Source organism: Lissotriton helveticus, chromosome 2_1, assembly GCF_964261635.1.
Source record: "Lissotriton helveticus chromosome 2_1, aLisHel1.1, whole genome shotgun sequence".
Lineage (NCBI taxonomy): Eukaryota > Metazoa > Chordata > Amphibia > Caudata > Salamandridae > Lissotriton > Lissotriton helveticus.
The window spans coordinates 1,907,036,426-1,907,061,103 of record NC_136059.1 but is presented as its reverse complement, the minus strand read 5'-3'; the positions used below and the strand labels follow the sequence as shown (position 1 = coordinate 1,907,061,103).

Genomic DNA, 24,678 nt, shown 5'->3' with positions numbered 1-24,678 from the left:
CGCCTTTCCGCCTATACCACTTCTGCCCAGAGTGCTGAAGAAGATCAGGCGCGACCGGGCCCAAGTTATCCTTGTGGCTCCGGACTGGGCTCGAAGGTACTGGTATCCCGAGCTACTCAGCATGTCAGTCGGTCCCTCGATCCGCCTGCCCCTTCAGGAGGACCTTCTGTCGCAGCAGCAGGGGACGGTCCTCCACCCGAACCTGTCCAGTCTCCACCTCCATGCGTGGAGATTGAGCGGCGACAGTTGAGGCCATTTGACTTGCCTCCTGAAGTCTGTGATGTGATTCTGGCAGCCAGGCGTCCCTCCACAAAGTCGGTATACGCCTGCCTGTGGAACAGATTTGTGGCATGGTGCACAGCAAAGGCTGTGGATCCCCTTTCTGCCCCTCTCTCCGAGGTTCTCCTCTTTCTTCTCTCTCTTGCCCAGCAGGGCTCTGCTCTGGGCACTATCAAGGGCTACCTTTCTGCCCTTTCCGCCTTCTTGAGGCTACCTGATCAGCCATCTTTGTTCAAGTCCCCTATTGTAACGAGATTCTTGAAGGGCATCACGCACATGTATCCACCTGTTCCGTTCGTGATGCCTCAGTTGGACTTGAACCTGGTTCTGACTTTCTTGATGTGCGCTCCCTTTGAGCCGCTTCATTCCTGTCCTCTCCGTCTCCTGACTTTAAAGACGGCCTTCCTGGTTGCCATCACCTCTGCCAGGAGAGTGAGTGAGCTCCAGGCTCTTTCTGTCAAACCTCCTTTCATGTCCATTCATCCAGACAAGGTGGTTCTGAGGACTGGACCTTCTTTCCTGCCCAAAGTAGTTTCTGCTTTTCACATCGGGCAGTCCATCACCTTACCCTCCTTCTTCCCGCCTCCGCATCCTTCAAAAGATGAAGAGCGGCTCCATCGTCTGGACCCAAAACGTGCGCTTTCATTTTATATGGATCGCACACGCCAGTTCCGGGTGGATGACCAACTGTTTGTTGGCTACGTGGGTGAGAAGAAGGGAAGGGCGGTACAGAAACGGACCATCTCTCGGTGGGTCGTCCTGTGCATCAAAGCGTGCTACTCTTTGGCTCGGAAGGAGCCTCCTGTTGGGCTGAGAGCCCATTCCACTCGGGCCACGGCGGCTACTACTGCCCTGAACCGGGGAGTCCCTTTGCAGGACATTTGCCAGGCGGCTACGTGGGCCTCTCTGCACACCTTTGCGAGGCACTACTGCCTGGACAGTCAAGTCCGGAGGGATGGCTTCTTTGGCCGTTCGGTCCTCCAGGACTTTCTGGTGTAGGATTGTATTGGTTCGCAGACCCACCACCTGGGTTGGTATTGCTGGGGTATCTATTCTAAGGTAAGGAATCTAATACTAACCTGTTTCTTTCAGATGAACAAGTTACTTACCTTCGGTAACGATATATCTGTAAGAAACAGTAGTTAGTATTAGATTCCTTACCGCCCCACCCATCCTCCCCGTTCTGCGAACTGATACCTAGGGTTAAGGACAGCCCTTTCAGGGCCCTAGTTTCTAATGGCACCAGTGTTGGTTCTCACATGGCTCTGCGTGTTCTGGCGCGGAAAAGCTGTGTGCAAAGAACTGACGTCAGCGCGCGGAGGCGGCGTCTATATACTCCAGCGACGTCATCACGGCGCACGACGCCGACGACTGACACGGAGCCGCAGGGGACGCCTGCAGACGACGCCTACCGACGCGCAGGGGTACTGCTACGCAAAAGTTTCCGGATCCAGACTGACGCCTGGGGATATTCTAAGGTAAGGAATCTAATACTAACTACTGTTTCTTACAGATATATCGTTACCGAAGGTAAGTAACTTGTTCTTTAGGGTTCAGGGTCAGTTTTTAGTTTTTGGGTAAAGGGGTATTTTTAGGGTTCAGGGTCAGTTTTTAGTTTTTGGGTAAAGTGGTATTTTTAGTGTTCAGGGTCAGTTTTGGGTTTTTGGGTAAAGGTTTTTTTTTAGGGTTCAGGGTCAGTTTTGGGTTTTTGGGGTACAGGGGAACAGTGTAAAAATAAAGTAAAATTAAATTTACATTAAATTAATTTAATTAAATTAAATTATATTAAATTAATTTTTACTCTTTTGTATTTGTACGTTAATAATGGCTATTTAATTAAATGTTGTTACTATATATATATATATATGTTTTAAGAAATATGAATTAACATTTTTTTTTTACTTTCATTAATTATTTAATTATTAAAAGTTATTTTAAGTGTTAAGTATATTTTAGTAATTACTTTTTTATATTAATGTAATTAAACATTGTTTTTATTAAAGTCGATATTTTTTACAACTATATTTTTGTAAACGATATTTAAAACTCGATATTTTTGTACTTACCTGTTTGTACATAGAAAGTCGATATTTTGACAGTCTATATTTTGTCAACGATATTCTTGAAGGTCGATATTTTGTCACTCGATATTATTTCAGTGATCCCTTTTTTCAAACCACAGTATGCTTGCTGCTCAGCAGAGTTGGAGCTCCCGCTACCACCGAACGTCTTTTACCAAAGCAAGCTTTTTACTGCGAAAGATGTGAACGCAGCATTAGATTGTGTGAGCAACGGCAGCGCCCCAGGCATGGACGGCATCCCTGCTGATGTCTTTTTAAGCGATAGATCATCCTGGTGCCAGTATTTTTCCCATCTAGCTAACGCTGTGGCAAGGGGTGCTCCGATCCCCTCATCGTGGAAAGGAGCTGAAATAATTCTGGTTTTTAAAAAGGGTGACAAATCCCTCCCAGGTAACTATAGACCTATTAGTCTTATAGACTCAGCCCAAAAACGTATTGGTCGATTAGTTCAAAATAAAATACAAACGTAGGTAGAGGAACATAATATTCTATCCCCATTTCAAGCCTGTTTTCGCCCCTGTACCAGTTCCATTGATCAAGTCTTTTATTTTATCTCACTTTATTGGAGGAATGTCGTTCTAACAAAAGGGTCACTTTATGCAGTTTTTGTAGACCTGAAATAGGCCTTCGATTTAGTTCCACGTTTTAAACTGAGGAAGGTTTTGACTGAGTTGGGGATGTCCCCCGAGTTATTGACCTTTATCGTTCGCCTACATGAGAACAACTTCGCTAGAATAAGATGGGGAGTCCAGGGCGAGGTTACCGACGCATTCCCTGTCGAGCGAGGTGTCCGGCAGGGATGCGTCCTGGCACCCACACTGTTTTCACTATACATCAATGGTATAGTAGACCATCTATGCAGTTCCCCAACAGACGCTCCGGTGCTGGCGGGGTCAGGGTGCCTATCCTCATGATCGCGGACGATTCGCTGATTGTCTCGCGGACCCCGAGTGGGCTGCAAAAGGCCGTCAATGCATTCTGGGAATTTTGCCAACTGCGTGGTCTTGAGATAAACACCTAAAAAACTAAGTATATGTCCCTGAACCAGCGGAAATCCTACAAAGGCAAAATCATTCTGAACGACATCCCCCTTGAGGAAGTAGAGGCTTTTACCTACTTAGGTATCGTACTACAGGGTAATGTGGGCTGAAAAGGTCATACAGATATGGCCATTTTAAAATGTCACCAACTTACAGGGGGCCTATCCTCCAAATATAAATCTTCTCTTGCTAAGCTAATCTCACCCGCTTTGGAGATTTATAACACAAAAGTACTAAATGCTACTTTGTACGGATCTGAGCTTTGGGGATTTTCAAATCTGAGCCAACTGGCATTAGCAGAGAGGAAATGTTTACGTAGTTTGGCTGGCGTACCACAAAGCACACCCATAGCTCCGCTATTTTTTTATTTGGGTAGGAAAACGTGGTGGACATAGCGAGGATACGTCCACTATTGTTTTGGAGACGTATTTGTACCACCCCAGAATTGATTCATTACGCCACTGCGCTGAGGGACGTGATCAAGGCTGATCGTTACCACACAATCCAGTGGCTTAAAGAACTAAGGTCACTCTTAAAAGAGCTGGAACTTAGCCAGCTATGGGAAGATCCTGACTTAGTACCTTTTCCATCAAAAGCTCAACTGAAAGATAAATACTGGGAAATGGTCTGGGTAAAAATTCAAAGATGTCAAAACAACACCAACCTAACTGGCCGTTTCCTAGATTATAAATCGCGTCCCCTTTATGAGCAATATTGGGACATCATAGAGCGTCCCTTAGATCGTAAATTATATTTTCAGTTCAGGGTAGGGTCACTCCCTGTAAAAAATTTTACTTGAAAATGGACTCTAACAAAAGATAAGTGTAATAATTGTAACAGTTTGGTCGAGACCATAGCACATTTATTCTTTGTATGTCCCCTTTATGATGCCCCGCGCCGTAAATGGTTAAAACCAATTTGTTTAAACCTGGGTACCAGAAGGCACATAGAAGCGTTAAGGATATTAGAGTCAGATTGTACACGCTGTATAACGGTAGCTGTAGCTAAGTTCTTAAAATGGGCCTGGATCATACGCTCTCGCACTTTTTTAACCACATGATATTAGCTTGTAAATTACCGGATGTTTTTAAAATTGGTTTTATTTGTGTAGTAATTTTTAATTGATTACTTATGAATTTTGCTAAACATGTATAGTAACGACAGGAATAATCGAATTTAATAACTTTCTAGTCACCTGTATTGTTATGTGTTATTTATGGTGTATTGTATTGTGATGTATTGTCTATTGCTTTTATGACATCCTGTCGAATAAAGCTTTTCTAAATTTGAAATTTGATATATGAAGGACAATTTTGCTGAGTTTCTGGGAGGCTTTTAGTGGTGTGGTTGTTGGATAAAGGCTTGGCTTCTTTATGAAAATGCTATTTTTCTTGTTTGTTCAGAATGTGCAATTTGACAGGAAAAGATATGGCTGTCTTGTAGCACTTTCAATTGAATTTCTACTTGTGCCCATAATTCTTCCCTTCCCTTTTCTTTCCTCACAAATTCAACAAGGTAAAAAAGATTGAAAAAATATATACTCTGCTCATTCTAAGCCCTATAACGTGGAATGAGGGAAAATGTGGCATTTCCATGTTGTTCCTCATTCCAAGGTGGCGAACTCTGTAAAAAGATTATTTACCAGTTGCAGTGTTGTCTCCCAAGATGATAAGGCATAACAAGGCGCTCAAAGTGAAGACGTTTGTGTGTATTCGTAGGAGCTGTACTTCTATATAAAGTTTTTTTCCCAGGCACTTGTTTGCAAAACCAGGATGTGCCAAAGATAACCAAATCTTGGAGTCCTATTTAGTTGTTATCCCTCAAGGGCATACAGTGTTTGCCGATTGTATTATTCCAAAGAATAGGTTGTTGATTTACCTTGGGTGGTTCCAGATAGAGCATATTGCACAAGGATTCGGAGAATCCATAGTGAGGTGACCATATGTCGCATTTGAGAAGAATATCAAATGAAGTGAATGAGGATGTTGAAAATTGTATAAATGATGGTGATTTAGGAGTATTGGTTAGCCTGTTTATAATACTAATAATATAGAAATAATTGTAATAACCCAATTGAGCTAAACTAGATCTTCCAAAACGTTTGAGTCTGCAAGAGGCAAAATTGTGCAAGGAAGTTGCTTCTAGTGCATGAGAGCTACTCCATTTTTGTTGGAAATATGTTTTAGGGTATTTTTAAGAGGGTGGCACCATCTCACTTAGGAAATATGTATGCAAGTCTTTGAACAGGGTTTCTGTAGTGTTTGCAAACAATGCTGCATCAGATGGTTGATGATTCCACATGGTGTATTTCTTGGACTGATGGAGTAGGATTGTCTAGATCTGCGGGTGACTGGTTTGTTGAGGATGGTTTGGACCGGTGGTAATGGAGATTGCTTCTAGGTGCAGAAGGGTGGTTTGGTTTACAAAGGGTTTTAGAGTATTTGAGGTGTACATTTAAGTATGTGGGGCCGAAAATGTGCTATTTTCCTACTTGTCATTTCTGAATAAGCATAATCAGTGGGTTTAAGGACTTTTTGGCCCTACTGCATAAGAATCTACCAAGCTGTTCATCCATTCAAGGGACCCAACAACACATAGAACTACCAGAAATGGACAGTACAAATTAATGAATCGGGTAGAAGGACATATTCAGAGGGAAGAATGACAAGTCACAATTAAAATGTGGTTGAATCTTCTGTCATTTCTCTGTATAATTTGATCTGAGAGGTTATAATGGTTATGTGCATTATGGCAGATGGTAGGTGGAGGCATGTAGCTAAAATAAAAACAGTCACTAAGGCTTGATATTAAAGGGTGCTTGATGCAGAGCTTGGAAACGAATGACCACCTGGGAGGACATTTCACCTGCTCTCCTTGGAATTAGAATTTTAAGTTCAATTATATATGAAAGACTTACAGTGGCTCAAATGTGCTCCGTCAACTTTCCCATGCAGATTTATATCGCCTGGTCTCCTGGAATATGGTTTTACAAACGTCTATCTAATCATTTTAACTGCTCAATAAATAACTGCAAAAAAGAAAAGCAAAGGATGAATTATGTATAAAGATTTTAAGAAGAGCTGTGTGAATACATTGTCTATTTTTTTTGTGCGTCTTAGATGTAAATACATTTATTCTATTCTACGGCAATTGTAGTTGTCAATATAAATTGTCCGAATCGCTGTCATCTTTGGGAGTGGAAATGATGGACCCCCTTTAGGCACTGGCCCGTTTAACAAAAACAGAACGGACCTGGCAGAACTCTGTCATTAATCTCCATATTAAATAAACGTGTTTGCCTAGGCGAATCAGATAGAAATGCCTGTGCAACAGTGAATAAACTTAGGGTTTGGGTGCTGCATACATAATACATTGACACTTTTGAAACTTTCTTTGGAAATGTTATTTACTAACTTAATGAAGTTGTGATTCAGACTAGAGACTGATGTTGCTGTTTTTCATTCTCTTGTAGGTTCTTCAAATATTGGTAGCCCTCTAGGCAGAAGTCGGCACAGCAGCAGCCAGTCCGATCTGACAAGCTCCACCTGCAGTTCATCGGGTCTCAGTTTCACTGCCTGCATGTCCGATTTCTCTCTCTATGTATTTCATCCATATGGAGCAGGAAAACAGAAAACTGCTGTTTCTGGTCTGGCTCCTGCGCATGGTGCCTTAGGTATGGCATTCTTTGACTACACCAGTAATTTTGCAATAGGCATTCTGAGATTTATGAAATATGGTGCGAGGCATATTAGTTTTAAGAAAGGATGCTTAATCTGTGCATGAGATAACGATCAACCGTGAATGTGACTCGAGTTGTAGATTTTCAAGTTCTATGCCCATTGCATTTTCCCTGATCCTTTCCTTCAAACAGAGAATGTTAAGGAATCAGCTCTGTGGTTGTACGACTTACCCCAAAAGTTCAGCAGCCCTCATTGACTTATACTGGGCCTGTAAAAAAAAAAAACATCAGCCCTAGTACCAGTGAATTGTATGATCTATGTCCACAGCCTCATTGAGGATCAAAGGTAACATTTATAATACTTCACCCGCTGAGCATCACCAGCAAAAATAACCATTATGAGGACTTAGACATGGTCTACTTTTTCTTCTTGCATAGCAAGGAGCCTTAAAAAATGCATCTGAAAGGTAACTGATATTTCTCTAAACCGATTGTCACAAACATCCATATTTTAACACTTACCCAGCCTTTTAATTGCCTGTAGCATGAAGATCAAAAGCCTAGGAATGTTGCTGGACTCACAACATACTATATAGCGTCTCGTTAATCCCTTTGATGAATGCCCCATAGAAGTGAAAACTGCCTTAAACTCCTGAACTGACCAGGTGAACTCAGCCTCCAAAACCATCAAATCTGCATCTACAAGTAGTTTAGAGTACAAGACTAATATTGACCTCTGGGGGAAAAAAACTATAATGCCATATGTTATCCACAAAATCACTATCTTTAGTTTCTTTGCAATACATTTGTAGAGGACCCGAAAATAACTCCGCATCAAAAGAGCATTACACTGTACTTGGCAGAAACTGGGGATTACTTGGGGTGCCGGGGGGAGGTGGGAAGGAGGATCTGCATTTTTGAAGAAACAAGCTATGCAACAAAGTGTTAGGAATAGTGTGAGTCCAAGCGATAGCATGCGATGAATTAGAGGTAGTGACGGAGCAGGAGAGAAAAAATGGGGAAGACATAAGAAAGAGGGCGAGTATACGTGATTTTGCAAAATCTTGGTGTTCTTGCACCGTGCAAGAATCAGATTTGGTTTGTAACTAAAGTGAATCCAAGTAACTCAGCATACAGAAATACCTGGTGCAGCATTTAAATTGAGAGATGGCTTTGCTGTGTTAAACCTGACCATGTGATATTGAAATGGTGTCTGAAACTATAAGTTGTAAGTTTTTGTCTTTTGGTAGATCATTGTTCCACATTAGGCAATATTGGCAAGATGAGGTTTGAAGTATGCAGACACAAGTAAAACATAGATATTTTTTGACCACTAGTTATCGCCAAAAAGTACTTTGATAGCACACACAAATTCAACAAAAAAAAGTGAAATATCAGGGAAGAGTAATTTCCTTTCCAGCAATTCTAGTGGTAACAAATTTAAATATGTAGGATGGAAAAAAATGCTTATGTAGTTCAAGTCAAACAATACTTCAAAATGAGAAGATAATAAACTGAACTAAATTGTTCCATTTATGATTCCTTTGACGAAATCCCACTACAAAATGTTATTTTAAGCGGCTTCTGATGCATCAACATAATCAGTTTCCAATCTTTACAGGACTTCAGAAGATAAAGTTATCAAAAATTCTCAAAATGGCTCAGTTTCAAGGTTTTACTAGTATTTCGTAATCAAAGGGTATAATACACTTGTTATCTGAATCAGTTCAAATGAACGGTATTGTGGTTTAAAATGTGATGATAATGATCCAACCTTCATAAAAATATATGTTAGGAAGCAGTTTCTGTGTTTCTTTGTCTAATAAAGGAGATGGCTCTTCTATATGGTAGGCTGTTGTACTGTGGAGTAGATTATGGCTAGTACTGTTAGTGGTTAGAAATATCCTTCCTATTAAGACTGTTAGGTTCTGAAGGAGAGAGAGTGGCAGTGTTTCAGAGCAACATTGTGGTAGTAACTTGGTTACAGGATTGAGAGGAAGACGAGCATAAATAATAGCTGGCCTTGTAAATGAAAAACAATAAAAAATCCCAAAGCAGCCTTAGTCTCCTGTGTGTGTCATATTATCAAGATGCTGCCTGAATAAAAGCTAAAAGTGCCCTAACACTAGATCTGCATTATTTTGCAGTTATAGAATGGGTTGGTCCATCTTCATAATAAGTGGAGCCGCAACCCACCTAGGCATGTCACATGTTCATAATTTTAATTTTATTTTTCTATGTGCTCTACAGATGTGTATCTGGAGTGCACAGGCTTTTCTCAGATCTCTTAAGCTAAAAAGGTACTTTTGGCAACATTTTACATAGATGACCCCTGGTAAAACATCTGAATTTAACCCTGTCAAGTTTGTAAACAACAAATGTCAAGGTCTGATCCCCATCAGCATTGCTTGCACTGAGGGACCATCCATGATACATGGATGGTCCCTCCATCCACTTAAGAAGATTAGTGGGAAGATATTGACCTTCAGTTTTGTTTTCTCTTCAACTCTCTATTTTGATTGGAGCTCAGACCTGCATAGAATACAGAATGTCTTTTTTGGTAGAGGAACCACTTATAAATCTGTGAAAATTGCAGACACCAACACTCCCCCTGCACTGTTTGACTGTATAAGCAGTTGGTTCTACATATCCATAGACATGGCACTTCCTATACATCCTAGCCCACTCTAATACCACTGCAGACTCCACGCCAATGGCCCCAAAGAAAGGCTTATCCCCACATAACGCCACTAGCTCTGTCACACCTGCTGGTGCATGCAGCTAGCTGACTGCAAACATTATTCTGACTATCATTTCCTCCAATCAGCAAGATCCAGACAATATTTTTTAGACTTACAGTTCTGTGCCTGATTTAGATAGTGTTCTCTACTGATCCTAGTCTCGTCATATATTTGCAGTGTACCCAATTCGAACCAAATGTATAGCTGTCATGTGTACCTTTTAACTCTAAAATCTGTATTTCTCATAGCACATCGCATGAGTGAGTTGCAAGCACTGTCTGTCCAGCATCCATAAACCACCTTTTTTTCTGAACAAATTGTGCTGTGGACTAAGGCAGTATTCCAAGGGTGTGACACCTTTTCATGTCAGAGAATCTGTCACATTTCTGAAAGTCTTTGCTCCATCGCATTCCTCGAAAGAGGAACATAGATTCCATCGCTTTAACCCCACAAGAGCCATGAGCTTTTGTATCAGTTGCACCAATGACCATCATGTGGATGTTCAGCACTTTGTAGGGTTCACAAGATCAAAGAAGGGTAAGGCAGTGCAGAAAAGATCAAGGTTGATGCTTTTCCACATTAAAATCTGCTGTGCACCGGCTAAGAAGCATCTCCTAGAAGTCTTGATGGCCTATTCCACCAGGGCTAACAACTTGTTGGCAGGCGAAGCGCCTGACTTAGATATCTGTCAAGCTGCAATGTGGGTGTCAATTCACGTGCATTTGAAGCATTCCTGCTTTGATAGCCCAGTTCTTCAGAAGAGACACTTTGCTCGTTTGGTCCTACATACTTTTTGGTCTGAGCCATTCCACAGACCCACCACTTTGGTAAATACTGTACTGGTATCTATTCACAAGGTGAGGAATCTGTTGTTAGAAGTATCAATCAGAACAAGAACTTACTGGTTTTTTAAAAAGTATTTTTTATTTGCAATTTAATCTTATTAACATGACGTCCTATCATATCTTACAAGGAAAAATTGTATACACTCTTATTTCCAATAACCATCGCCCTTGCCAGACAGGTCCATATTGCTAACAATTTGCATTGTTATGTGGCACGAGAAATAGCCCATTGCTTTTACGAAGGGAAGGTATATGAACATCACAATGAACATCACAATGAACGCACATTCAAGGAAAATTGAAATGCCAGATATATAACCGGTAGTCCAAAAAAGAATAATACTTTCAACAAACAAGAATGCAGTTAAACAGGGGGGGCGTGACCAAGGTAGCCATCATGGCGGACGCAGCCTAAGAGAGCTCCATCCCGCCGTTCATGAATCCGTCCAGTTATCCTTGATCCCCCCCATCTGGCGATACCCCAACGGAGGGTCCCCGTGGCGGACATCAGCGGCGACATTGTGAAGCAGTTTCGGCTGGCCAGGGGCACCGGAGACCGAGTGGTGATCCCCGGAGGCGGAGAGGCCTGCGCTGTGTAGCGACGCCGGGAGCCTCGAGTTTCAGGCGTGTGTGGCAGCAGCGCGGCCTGGTGTGCCCAGTGAAGCCGGGGCCTAAATTTTGGAGACCGAGGAGGGCCGGGCGGAAGGAGTGTCCTGTGCGTCGCCGGAGCCCCCCCCCCCCCCCTCCCCGGCGGCCGGATCGGGCCGCGGAGGCTGTGAAGTGGGCAGGAAGCCCCCGCCTTGCAGGAGACCGTGTGGGGGGACAAGCAACAAGAGACTATCGAGCCCCGAGATAAGCGGCAACAGGGTGGCCTGGAGAAAGCTGCGGTGCCGGGGACTGCACCCTGGACGCTGGTGCTCCGGCGGAGGTGGCAACTATTCTGGCAGTGGCGGGCCCGTAGGGGCGCAAGTAAGGAGGTGTGCTCCCGGGCAGAGACTGTGTGGGCTCGAGTGGAGGGGGGGTTCTGAGCATCGACGCCCCCCCGAGATAGTGGGCAGCAAGCTGGGAGCCCACCTCCTTGCAGAGGCAGTCTGGTTCCCCTTGGCTCGCCGGAGAAGTGTGGAGGTGGCTGGAGGCTGAGGGGCGACGGGCCTAGAAGTGACCGGCAGCGGCGTGATCTAGACGCTGTGGAGCCGGAGACTACATCTTGGTGACAGGCGAATTCTCCTGGTGGCGGTGGGCCCGCGGTACATAAGTGCGGAGGGCCATTCCCTGACAGAGGCCGCGAGAGATCAAGCGGAGGGGGGGTCCTGAGTATTGACGGTCCCCCCTTCCCCCGGCGGCCGGATCGGGACGCGGAGGTTGTTGAAGGCAAGCAGGGAGTCCTCCTTAATGCAGGGGCAGTCCGGTTCTTAATGGTCCACCAGGTGAGCGGAAGCCATAGGGGTCTACAAGCTCCTCACTTGCCATCAGTGGAGACGGGCCCTGCTGGCCTTGGATCATTGGGTCACGATACGGTGTGACCACGACGCCATTTGGTGACTGCTGCGGAGAAACTGTGTTGCACGGTCGGTGTGACTGGCTGGCATTGGCAAGGGACTCTAAGGGCGGTGGACATTGGGTGCGACACAGACAACGGGCGGCAGCCGCCCTTGGAGCCCAAGTACAGCGTGATAACTCTGGGACGAGGCACCCGCCAAGCGACACAGCAGAGGCAGAGTGACACGCCTGGGGAGACCGAGACCGGCCATGACTAGAGGAGGAAATAGCGGTGGGGCTCCGAAACAGGGGCCCATGGACAAGTTTGCAGGCCCGAGCGGGGGACCGGGTGCCGCTGGAGGCCCCCAGTCATCGGGGCCAGACAATGCGGCCCTCATGGCGGCGATCACGCAGTCCAGAGATATGCTGGACGCAAAGATTGCGGCGGTGGGGGCTGATGTTACCCTCTTGCGCCAAGATCTACGGAATGCGGTGACCCGTATTACCGAGGCCGAATCCAGACTTTCGGAGGTGGAGGATGGCATGGCGACCTTAAAGAAAAAAGTGGCCAATATGGAGGGGATTCAGAGGCGCCTAGTGCTCCGAGCCGAGGATGCGGAAGGGCGGGCTCGGCGCAACAACTTGCGATTTGTTGGCTTCCCAGAAGGCTGCGAGAAAGACGACATGGAGGCCTTCTTGGCCCAGTGGTTGGAGGGGTGGATGACGGCGGACTCCCTCTCCCGCTGCTTCATAGTCGAGCGGGCACATAGAGCACTCCTCAAGAAGCCACCAGTTGGCGCCCGCCCAAGACCTGTGATAGCTCGGCTGCTCAACTACCATGACCGGGACACTATCCTGCGGCAAGCACGTGCGAAAGAACCCCTCATGTATGACAATCAGAAGATCTTAATATTCCCCGACTATACTAAACAAGTACAACAGCAGCGGCAATCCTTTACAGCTGCTAAGGCGTGACTGCGAGACTTGAAGATTCAATACGCCTTGCTCTTCCCGGCCCGCCTGCGGGTGGTGTATCGTTCCCATACTCATTTTTTCAACACGCCGGAGGAGGTGTTTAACTGGACCGACAAAACTGTTCGAGTTCGAGCGCACACTCCACTTGGTCATGACTCGGATTCATCCTCGACGGCGGCGCCGCGGCAGCCTTCCCGGAGATCGCGGAGTGCAAGCAACTGGAGGTCCCGGCCCAAGAAAAGTTCTCCTTCCCGGGCGGGGCTAGACGAAGGGCCTGATGCACCGGACACTCGGAAGCCAGATCCTTGAAACACCTGGGATGACCAGAGGACACTTCCTACAGCTGATCAAATATGGTAGGCGAGTGGTACGGCCTAGCGCCTACTGGAAACGACCGAAGGATTGGGAACTAGTCACATCCGATGCTGTACTATACCAAACAAACTGAGATGGGATGGGGGTGGGGATGGGGGGGGGGGCAATGATTTGCCGGGCGGACACGTTCCTCAAGTTCAGAGACGTTTATTGCCCCTAGGGGGTAAGTTGGGGGTTAGAGTGTGTGGTTCATGGGGATCCATTGGAGTGGGTGGCATCCGACCTCCCGTTGGGGGCGGGCCGCACCTACACCACGACAGGTACTTCAACGTTGCTGAGGTATGGGGGGGGGGGAGGCTGGAAGTTGAGGAGTTGTTGGGTTGGGGGTTGATGGGGGGCTGGGGGGAGGTAGGAGCTCGGGTGGGGGTGGGGCAGTTCTCTACAGCACGATGGTACACCAGGTTCATTTGTGGAAATACATGCAGTCTCAAGCCCCGATACCCGGGCAATTGGATGTTCAACCGATAGATGGCGGTTAGTGGTCCCGAGCCAGGGCCCCCAGGGCATCGCTGCGAATAGTGAGCTGGAATGTAAGGGGCATGCTAGACAAAATAAAGAGAGGTGCTGTGCTGCGACAGGGGAAAAAAGAGAAGGCAGATATCCTAATGCTGCAGGAGGAGGTGTGCACCAAAACTCTTAGTTTGCAGCGCTATGGATATCAACAGGTATACCATGCCGGTTTCGCTAGGGGCTCCCGAGGAGTGGTGGTTCTGATCCACCGCAGGGTGTCATACGTCCACTCGACACAGTGGGTGGATGCTCAGGGCAGGTACGTCTGTGTCAAAGGAGTGATTGGAGGTGAACCAGTGGTTTTCGGAAGTGTGTATGCTCCCCCCCCCTGCAGTGGTCGCTTGTTGAAAAACTGTTCACCATCTGGGCCGAGATCCCAGACGTGATGGCGGTCATCGGGGGTGACTGGAATGATGTTATGAATTGTCAGATGGATCGCTGCCGACCCGGTGGTGAGCAGAGGATGGGCGCCCCTACCAAGTTGAGTGACATGGTGAGAGGAATGCGGTACAAAAGGGGGTGGTTATGGACGGAGCATCTGAACCAATCAAACACTCACACCCTGTCAAAAGATCTGGGTTTAATCCATCACCGTTCTTTAGCCCACTCTGCCACCCCAGTTCAGACATGGCTATATGCAAATTAGTCTCACCCTGTGCCTCATGGGAACAGTCCAGCCCGAACTGCCAAGCCATGCCTTCCCTGGACCGGAAACAAGCTTCCGGGGACCGGTTTCTGGCATTACAGCCGTCTTCAGCCCGGCTTGCTTGAATCCAGTGGCAAAGTGAGCAAGGGACTCACGTCTGAGCATACCCTGCCACACTTATGGCGTCCAAAAGCGGTACAAAAGGCGGTGGTAATGGACGGAGCATCTGGACCAATCAAACACTCACACCCAGTTAAAAGATCTGGGTTTAATCCATCACCGTTCTTTAGCCCACTCTGCCACCCCAGTTCAGACATGGCTATATGCAAATCAGTCTGACCCTGTGCCTCATGGGAACAGTCCAGCCCGAACTGCCAAGCCATGCCTTCCCTGGACCGGAAACAAGTTTCCGAGGACCGGTTTCTGCCATTACAGCCGTCTTCAGCCCGGCTTGCTTGAATCCAGTGGCAAAGTGAGCAAGGGATTCACGTCTGAGCATACCCTGCCACACTTATGGCGGCCAAAAGCGGTACAAAAGGGGGTGGTAATGGACGGAGCATCTGAACCAATCAAACACTCACACCCAGTCAAAAGATCTGGGTTTAATCCATCACCGTTCTTTAGCCCAATCTGCCACCCCAGTTCAGACATGGCTATATGCAAATCAGTCTGACCCTGTGCCTCATGGGAACAGTCCAGCCCGAACTGCCAAGCCATGCCTTCCCTGGACCGGAAACAAGCTTCTGAGGACCGGTTTCTGGCATGGTGAGGGGAATGGGCTGGATAGATGCATGGCGCTACCAACACATACATAACCGGGAATACACATATGTTTCTGCGGTAGATAAATCCTTCTCGAGATTAGATTATCTGTTTGTCCCCTGCGCTCGGATTGGGAGGGTGGACTCGATGGCTATACTACCGCGCGGTCTCTCTGATCACTCCCCTATTACTATCAACCTCCTCCTGGACAAAAGGCGGCAGCCGTTTCGATGGCGCCTCTCCACTTGGCACCTGCAAGAGGGCTATTATCAGTCTCACATACGGGAGGCCATAGCCCACTATTGGGAAGATAATGAGGGATCAGAGACAGATGAGGTGACCCTCTGGGAGGCTCTGAAGCCCACACTACGAGGAGTGGATATCGCCTGGTGTGCGACGACCCGTAGGATGCGTAGGGTAGGCCTAGAGAAGGCGGCAGACCGGGTCCGCGAGTTGGAAGAGAGGTGCACGGCAACCGGGGCCGACGAGGACGTACGACGGCTGCTACAGGCGCAGCAGGATTCTGCATCTCTACATTTTGAGGAGTCACGTGAGGTGTGGCTTGCTACGCAGAGCAGAATCTACCAATGGGGAGATAAGTCCAGCACGATGCTGTAGAGGCTCTGCCAGGGCACTTTTCAGGCGCAGACACTGCGGCTCTTCGCGACGAGGCCGGAGACCATTTGTTGGCTCCCGAGGAGATTGCAAACAGCTTTGCGTGTTACTATACGGCGCAGTATGCCCCTAGGGAATCTCTCCCAGCAGACGCTATCGATAAATTTCTCGCAGACCTCCCGCCATGGGCAAATTCGGAAGAGGAACGGGATCTTCTCGAGCTTCCGCTGTCAGCGGAGGAATTAGGAAAGGCCCTTGGGGAATTGAATGCAGGAAAGGCCCCCGGACCCAACGGGTTCCCATGCGAGTTTTTTAGGAAATACCACCTCCAGCTGGGGGAGCGCTATCAACGGGCACTGGAAGCGGCTAGGGAGGGTGGCCGATTACCGGCGGATTGGAGGCATGCCGAAATAGTGGTCTTTTGTAAACTGGGGAGGCCCCCCGAATGTCACAAATAATACAGACCAATATCGCTTCTAAATGTTGAGGCGAAGATATTGGCTAAAGCCCTCGCCAATCGCCTCCTTCCATGTATCACTAACTTGGTCCATCCGGACCAAGCAGGATTTATGCCGCATAGAGCAACGAGACACAATATTAGGCGTGCACAGGTGGCAATGGAGATGATGCGGGCCACAGAAAACCAGGCGGCGCTTCTACTGGCCGACATTGATAGAGCCTTTGACTCGTTGAGTTGGGTTTACTTACATGCACTCCTGCCTCGCCTGAATCTTGGACCCCAGTTTCTGTCGTATATTCGACTGCTATATACCGACTTGACGGCTTCAGTGAGAGTGGCCGGGGCTTTGTCCAGCACCTTTTCTATCGGACAGGGCACCCGACAGGGGTGTCCCCTCTCGCCGTACCTGTTTGCCCTTGCCATGGAGCCCTTGGCTGCGTGGGTGCGTATAGACGCGCAGATGAGGGGCTTTGAATGGGAGGCCGGGCCGTCTGACAGGATCGCGCTCTACGCTGATGATGTGCTCTTCTTCCTCACGGACCTCAATAGATCATGACCGAGGGTCCTGGAAATTATGCGGGTGTTTGGGGAGGTATCGGCGCTCAATCTAAATGTGCGGAAGTCCACACTGAGGACGCTGGGTGACAGTACGAAGCTGGGTGCCTGGGCATCAGCTTTGCAGGGGGCGACCGGGGGCCTTAAGTATTTTGGGGTGTTCCTGACAGACATACCTGGAGTCTCGTGGGAGCGCAATGTCATTCCTGTCTGGGACCGGGTACGGTCGGAAATGAAAACATGGTCGCGTATGCCCCTGAAGCTTTATGGCCGTTCGACCATTTTCAAGATGGTGGCCCTCCCACGACTACTATATCAACTACAAAATCACCCTTACCCCATATCACTGCAGTGGTTTCGCCAGGTCAATTCGGTGCTGGCCAGTTGCTCTGGGCCGGGGGTGCGGTGAGGGTGGCACTCCGTACCTGCCTCCTCTCCACATATTGCGGTGGCTTGGCATCTTCGGATGTCCTGTCCTATTATCAGGCGTCCCACTTGTTGGTATTGAATGAGTGGTGGTACGGGGATCGGGGTGATCCAGCCTATGCCCTGGAGAGGTACCTGATAGAGCCGGACACCCTACATACTGTATTGTACTCGGCTGGGAAGAGGAAGAGGCTCCCGGTGGTCACGCAGGTGGTCTTCCAGATCTGGAGGCAGGCGCTTCACCGCATGGGATGGTGGAACAAGCTGACCGCGGAGACCCCATTGTGGCGGAACGGTTGCTTACCGGCTCTGGCGTCTTTGCAGGGGTTCCGCGGCTGGGACGCAATAGGGATCTCAGCGCTGGGCCACGTAATGAAAGGCACAACCTTAAAATCATTCCAGGAGCTAAGGGACGAGTATAGTATGCCCCAGACCCAGTTCTTCAAATACTTGCAATTCCGACATGCCATCTCTCCTGCCCTGGAGGGACTAGACTCCTTACCCAAATTCAGCCCTCTGGAAGCGAAAGTATTCATGGGTGAATTAGAGGATAAGAAAATATCCCGCATCTACCAGTCCTTGGTTACACACTGCTCCTCCTCTCTTGATAAACTGCGGGCCACATGGGAGGGGAGATGTGGGTGTGCTGGAGGAAGAGGATTGGAGGGAAGCCCTTGCTGCCCCTAGAGGTGCGGCCGTTGCCGTACGGTTGCGATTCATCCAGTTTAAATATCTACACAGAGCATGCTATACTAGAGAGAGGCTGTGGCGAGCGGGATTGATTGCTTCCCCTGAATGTCTGAGATGTGGTCGGGAGGTGGGCACTTTCCTGCATACGGTGTGGTCCTGTGGAGCACTGGAGAGATTCTGGTCAGGTGTTTGGGACTGCTTGGCTGAAGTATTGGGCCGGGAGCTCCCCCGAACACCGCAGCTGGGCCTTCTCCATGTAATGGAACAAGTGGGTGGCAACATTTATAAACAGCATTTACTGCTCCTTGGCCTTACCGTGGCGAAGAGGGATGTGGCCCGCGCCTGGAAGGACACCAGGGCCCCCCCGGTGGGAGTGTGGAAAAAAGGATTAGATTACTATATGGGGCTGGAGCGTCCAGTGTTCGAGGCCCGAGGTTGCCCCAGAAAACACTATAAAATATGGAAGAGATGGGCGGAATACAGGGGATTGTCGCTGGAACTGCCAGCACAGCGTGATGTGGATACAGAACAGATGCTTTAAAAACCTGGGTGAGGGAGAGTATGCATTGCCTATTTCATAGATGTTTTATTTCTTGGACCTGTGAGGACATCGTGCAAGGGATTAGGGTGGGATCCGGGAGGCGGTAGTTAATGCGGGACAGGGAGATAGGAGAGTTGTAGTAAATATGCTTAAATGTACGACTGTATTGATTGCTATTCTGTGTATTTTGATTTTATGCTCACAGCCCCTCCGGTGCTCGGAGTACTGTGGTTTATTTGCAATCTCTAAAGAAAACAATAAAAATTTGTTCTGAAAAAAAGAATGCAGTTAAACAGATAGACCTTGCACAGAGGATTAAAACAGTCCGCTTTGAATCCCCATCCCTAAACTTCGGTGGGTGTGAACCACCAATTAGTATGGGTGTGGGGGACAAAAGTTGGAAGGTTTCTTCCTAGTGGCATGGCGGGCTTCTCATGTGCCTCAAAGTCTACCCTTTATTAAGTAGGCCTGGCAGTTCACTCTTCAATCAGAGTTTTGTCCGCACAGTATATTACTCGGAAGGCATTATAGGTATAGGTGGATTCCGAAACTCCCCAAGGACATTGCCGTTTCCTAGTCTCCCAGCTCCCCGTCCATTTTGTCCTCTAGTGTATCACTACTTACCCCGAGGTCTACCTCCTGGCCAATTACCCGATGTTTCCACGCCACCAATACTTCCATCCAAAGGTCTGCTATAGGGCTAGCTCTTACCCCCTTGGTCTCTTCTCTAGTGAATGCCCTTTCCTCTGCCCTCGCCCATTGAGTAACATCCTCCCTCCAGGTTTGGATCCAAGGACCCCCAGTAGATTTCCAGGTCATAGCTATTCGTCTTTTAGCCAGCACTAATGCCAGCTCTATAAATCGTGTACCCACTTTTTGGGGAGTCGGTCTCAGGAACAGGCCTAAAATGCACGCCTCCAGAGAGCATAGAGGGTAACGGCCAAGTGTCTCCAGGGCCGCAACTACTTCTGCCCAATAAGGTTGTGTTGTGTGGCAAAGCCATATAGTGGACATAATCAGCATCTAGGTGACCACACCGAGGGTAGGGGCGGGCCTCGCCTCCGTTACCACCTGGATTTTGTGTGAAGTTAGTTAATTCATGTGTGTACAATTTAAATTGGGTATCAGGGTAATGCATCACATGCTAAAGTGGCCTAAGTTTTGGGAGGTGTTGTGGTGTAGAGATGAATCCGCTTTGGTCTTCATGAATTAGAGTCTGCATATGGGGGAGCAAGCGGAGGGCCAACACCTTACTAAGTATCTCAAAAGCCTATATTCAACATAGAGAGAGGGCGGAAATCCGTAACCTGGGCACCCTTGGTTTTGGAAAGTGGGATGACCACAGCCTCATTAGTAGACTTTGTGAGACCACTAAGGCGTCATGAGTCAGCATACAGCTTAATCAACCGGGGGATCAGGGTCTCTGCATAAGCCCCGTAGAACTCGATTGGCAGGCCATCTGGTCCTGGTGTCTTACCTATCGCCATATCTTTAATTGCCACTCAAATCTTCTGCGCCATTATGTGACCGCCCAGTTCTCCACTGCATTCTTTGAGGATTCAGCGGAATGGCCGCTAAAAAGTCAGATAGGTCTGCCGCCTGGAGAGGCGCAGGAGTGGCATATAGGCTTTAATAATAGCCAATGGAAATCAACATTAATAGCTCTGGGTGAATGCAAAGTGTGACCGTCTTTTTGTCGGATATGCGTGATAAGGGTCCCCCGAGACTCTGGCCGGGTGAGCCACACTAACAACCGCCCTGCCTTGCCCTTTTCTTCATGAACCTTAGTGATGTATTGTTTATAATTGAGGCTGCTCATTCTCTCTAATATGGCCCTGTGTCGCTCTCTTGTCTCCTTTATTTCCTCCAGTACTCCTGTCCGGGTGCCTAGGCTCCCAACTATAATGTGCAAAGTGTTTTGGAGTTCCCTGTGAAGTTCCCTCTGGGTGATTACCATCAACCCAATACACCAACCTCGGACCGTCACCTTAAAAATGTCCCAATCGAGTTCACAGAGCTTCTGCCAAAGAGTTGCAATAGCGCGTGTCCTCCAATGAGGTTGGCATAAGTCATCACAAAGGTATAGGTGGACGTTCCACCAATGGCTGAAATCCTATAAATACAGGACTGTGGTCAGATGTGGTGCTGCCCAAATATTCTGAGTGTACAATTTGTTGGGTAAGTTTCTGAGACCACACAAATCTATCAATCCAGGTATGCAGATCATATATATGGGAGAAATATATGAAACCTCGCTCTTCCCCATGCTGATTCCTCTATATATCACCATCCCCCAGTGTTCCACCCAGTCCCTCAATCCCATCGCCAGCTAACCCGTCCCTGTGCCCGTCAGCTGGGTGTTGAACGGTCTAAAAACACATCCATCACACAATTAAATCGCCACCTAGCAGCAGAGTATCTATATGGAGACTAACCATATGAGTGGTGAATGGGAATCTGGTCCTGGTTTGGTGTAATGCAATCTCTGTTCCAAAGAATTTACCCGCCACAAACCGACTCCACAGCTGCCAGGCTTCCTGGTTCCAGGCACAGACCCACTCACACTCAAAGATTAAATCCAAGACCAATTTAGAAAAGTAACTTGTATTTTTATATACATTTTGATACTGAGAACTTCATAAGCAGGTGAGTACTTTTTAAAATATTGAAATTCACAGGTAAATAAAATAATCACTTAAATGCGTCTTCACACTCAATGCTTTCTTATTAGAAAAAAAAACATATACGGTATACAGGTACTTGCAGTAGGCTTCCAGGGGTTCCCTTCAGGACTTAAGGTGGTAGAGGTATGGTCCAAAGTACACCCAGCATTTAAAGTTTACCTGCTCTGGGGCGTCCTGGCGCAGAGGTGTTGGTTGGGTTGGTAGCCTTGCGCGCTACACCAAAGTAAAGAGGGAGCCACCTAAAAACAGGGTGCAGATGGTGACTTTGGGACAAGTCTGGGAGCTCCCAATGGGGGGCTCGGTTCACAGGGGTCCTGGGAGCAAGGCAGCACAGTCGACTCCCGAGAACCCAGACCGATTGGATGCAGAGGGGTTAGGTTGGCAGGGCTTGTGCTTCGCATGTCCTTGCAGTTGTCGGTCTCCCCGGTTGAGGGTACAACAATCAGGACAGCCTGGCCACTCTGGAACTGGATCACTGTGGTGCTGACATCACTTGACTGCTGCTCGATCTAGGTGTCGTTGTAGTCCGGGTTGGACTTAAACAGGATTTGGTTGCTGCAAAGGTTCCAGCACCCTGGGTATTGGTGCTATGCGGCTCTTTTTGGTCCTGGCATCCTCTCACTTGATGTGGAGATGAATCTGAGCTTCTAGAGCACTGTGACTCCTTCCTGGGAGGCTGCTGTATTGGTGCTACCGGGGTGCAGCAGCACAATAAACCGGATGCTGCTGTTTTGGTGCCTGCGGACTCCAGGGTAGCTTCTCTACTTCAAGGGAGATTGCTGGAAATTTACAAAGGGCAGCAGTCTACTGGGGTTCTTGCCAGAGGCTCAGCTGTAGGGAGAGTCTGTTTCATCATGATTGTCGAGACCGGTGAAGGCAGGCAGAGTTTGGTGCCAAAAAGTTAACAGCAAGTCTAGAGTTCTCGTTTTCGTGGCTCTTTGTTATCCTCTTCTTCTGGGTTTGCCAAATCTGAGATCCTGGCATCAATGGTGCCACCTGATTACTTAATTTGGGTGCATTAAGGGGAGTAGCAGGTAGTAGCCAATGGGCTACTTATCTTTAGGGTGACTACACCCCCTGACCCAGATAGCCTAATTTCTCCAAAAACCCAGATAGTGGAATTCTATTTTTCATGTTCATATCATGTAGACCACCTTAGGGGTGGAACTGGCGTGAAAGTGAACACACCTCCTGACTAACTAATTTACCCACCTGTCCTGGTGCCAAATGGGCCTCAGGGAATGGAATCTCCCAAGTCAGGGTGAAGCCAGGGTTGCTTATCAAAGGTGACAGAGGCCTTTGAAGCCTCCTGCTTTGATATGCTGATTATTAGTCATACTGCTTTGAGGAGGTGACAACACCTCCGCCCAGAGCAGGCATTGTTTCCACACTCTGGGAGCATGGGCACTAATCTGCAGGGTGTCAGAAACCTGTCTGTGGCGGGAGGCTGGTCTACACCAGTCAACCAACACACTAGAGGTTGCCAGGTTTTTAGGGGGTACCTCTAAGGTACTGTCAAAAGTGCATGTATTAATACATTCATCACTGGAATCAGTGTGGGTTTATTAATATGGGATGTTTGAGACCCAACATCTTTTGTTTCAGGGAAGCCATCATATACCTGGGGAACTCATAATCTCCTGTGCCCAGTATATATACAATCAAAAAACGGGGGGAGGTAGAGGTTAAGGTTAGGTTCACCCTATCAAATTTGGGAGACAATCAGGCCTCCAAATCAACTGGAGCAAATCTACGATACTCCTGTTAACAGAAATCACTCAACCGCATCCTGTGGAATTTCCCCTTGAGTGGCAAGTAGATCCAGTCAAATATATAGGCGTATGGTACCACAGGGACCCGGAGACGGTCATAAAAGCAAACTATGGAACAGCGGTAGTTAAATCAGAAGCACAAGTTGAACGATGGATCCAACTACCCTTCCCTCTAGCAGACAGAATGGCTATCATTATAACAGCAGCGGTGCGTCCATTGGGGCGTAGGGGCGTAGCCCCACCAGCCACCATGGACCCGCATCGCGGCCGCCGGCCGCAATCCTAGTATCTGACTTTTAAATACAGCCGCCGGCGGGAATTGCGCAGGGGGGGTGGCCTGCTGCAGCTTGAGTGACAGTCCACACTCAGGCTGCAGCAGACCGTAGTGCGCAGTGACAGTCCCGCTGGGGAACTTACAGTGCGCATGCTTGGGAAAGTTGGCAACTTTCTCAAGCATGCGCACTGCAAGTTCCCCAGCGGGACCCAGGGTTGCTTGTTTGCTGCCACAGCCCGGGTTTCCAAAGGGCGACAGGACGAGCAGCAAATTTGCCCCCCTAGCTAATCCTGGCGCTGCATGCAGCGCCAGGATTGGCTGGTCCACCGGCAGCATCCATCATTGGATGCCGCGCGTGGTGGGGGTGGGACATCCTGTCAAGGAAGAGCTCTGCCTCTGTCGGCGTCTCTTTCGTGTGCTCCAGAGACGAATGGTATATAAACAGGTAAGTTGCCAACTTCACCACCTCCTGCTGCTTCAGCGTATAGTAAATGACAGGTGTTAATATATTTCCTATTTTTAACCTGCCAGGATGACCAAATGTGTGTCGGAATTGTCGAGGTTCTAACTCTTGTGGGCTGTACCATGATCAGAGCACTGGTTCAGTGCAGAGCAGAGCCTTGTGTCTAAAGTTCATACATATTTATTTATTTATTTATTTATGGGTTTGTTACGCGCCGGCATCACACCCGAAGGTGTATCTCCGCGCGGTGCTGCGATGTGGACAGGTAGAGAAGCCTCCTCCTAGAATAGTACAGTTTTTAGGCGCTTCCTGAAAGCTGGGTGACTGGGGCACTCTCTGAGGGAGAGGGGGAGGCAGTTCCATAGACGTGGACCCATGATGGAGAGGGCGCGGCCTCCCTGTCTGGTCTTGTAATGTCTGGGAACCTGCAACAGCTGTTGGTTGGTAGACCTGAGGATACGAGACGGATGATGGAAGGCAAATTTATCCGCCAGGTAATGGGGTCCCAGATTGTGAAGACTCTTGTGTATCACACAGCAGATCTTAAATTCTACCCGTTTCCGGATAGGAAGCCAGTGAAGGGCTTTGAGGAGGGGGAGGGAAGGCGTTCTAGGGGGGGAGTTGGTCACCAGCCGTGCTGCGGTGTTCTGCACCACCTGTAGTTTGTTGAGCACTCCCTCACTGGCCGCTAAGAGTAGGCCATTACAGTAGTCCAGGCGGCTCAAAACGAGGGCCTGGACCAAGGTCTTCCGGGTGTCATCGGGTAGAAGGGGGAACACCTTCCGA

At 48.1% G+C, this 24,678-nt stretch overlaps 1 protein-coding gene across 15 annotated transcripts in view; it reads left to right on the top strand.

Moving 5' to 3' along the window:
- BLTP1 (bridge-like lipid transfer protein family member 1) overlaps window positions 1-24,678 on the top strand; it is a 2,102,388-nt gene that overhangs the window by 1,743,953 nt on the left and 333,757 nt on the right. For all 15 annotated transcript variants that reach the window (XM_078676841.1, XM_078676840.1, XM_078676839.1 and 12 more), the window contains one exon: window positions 6,873-7,073. In XM_078676841.1, the coding sequence (XP_078532967.1) occupies window positions 6,873-7,073 (201 nt within the window). The remainder of the gene's footprint in view (window positions 1-6,872; window positions 7,074-24,678) is intronic.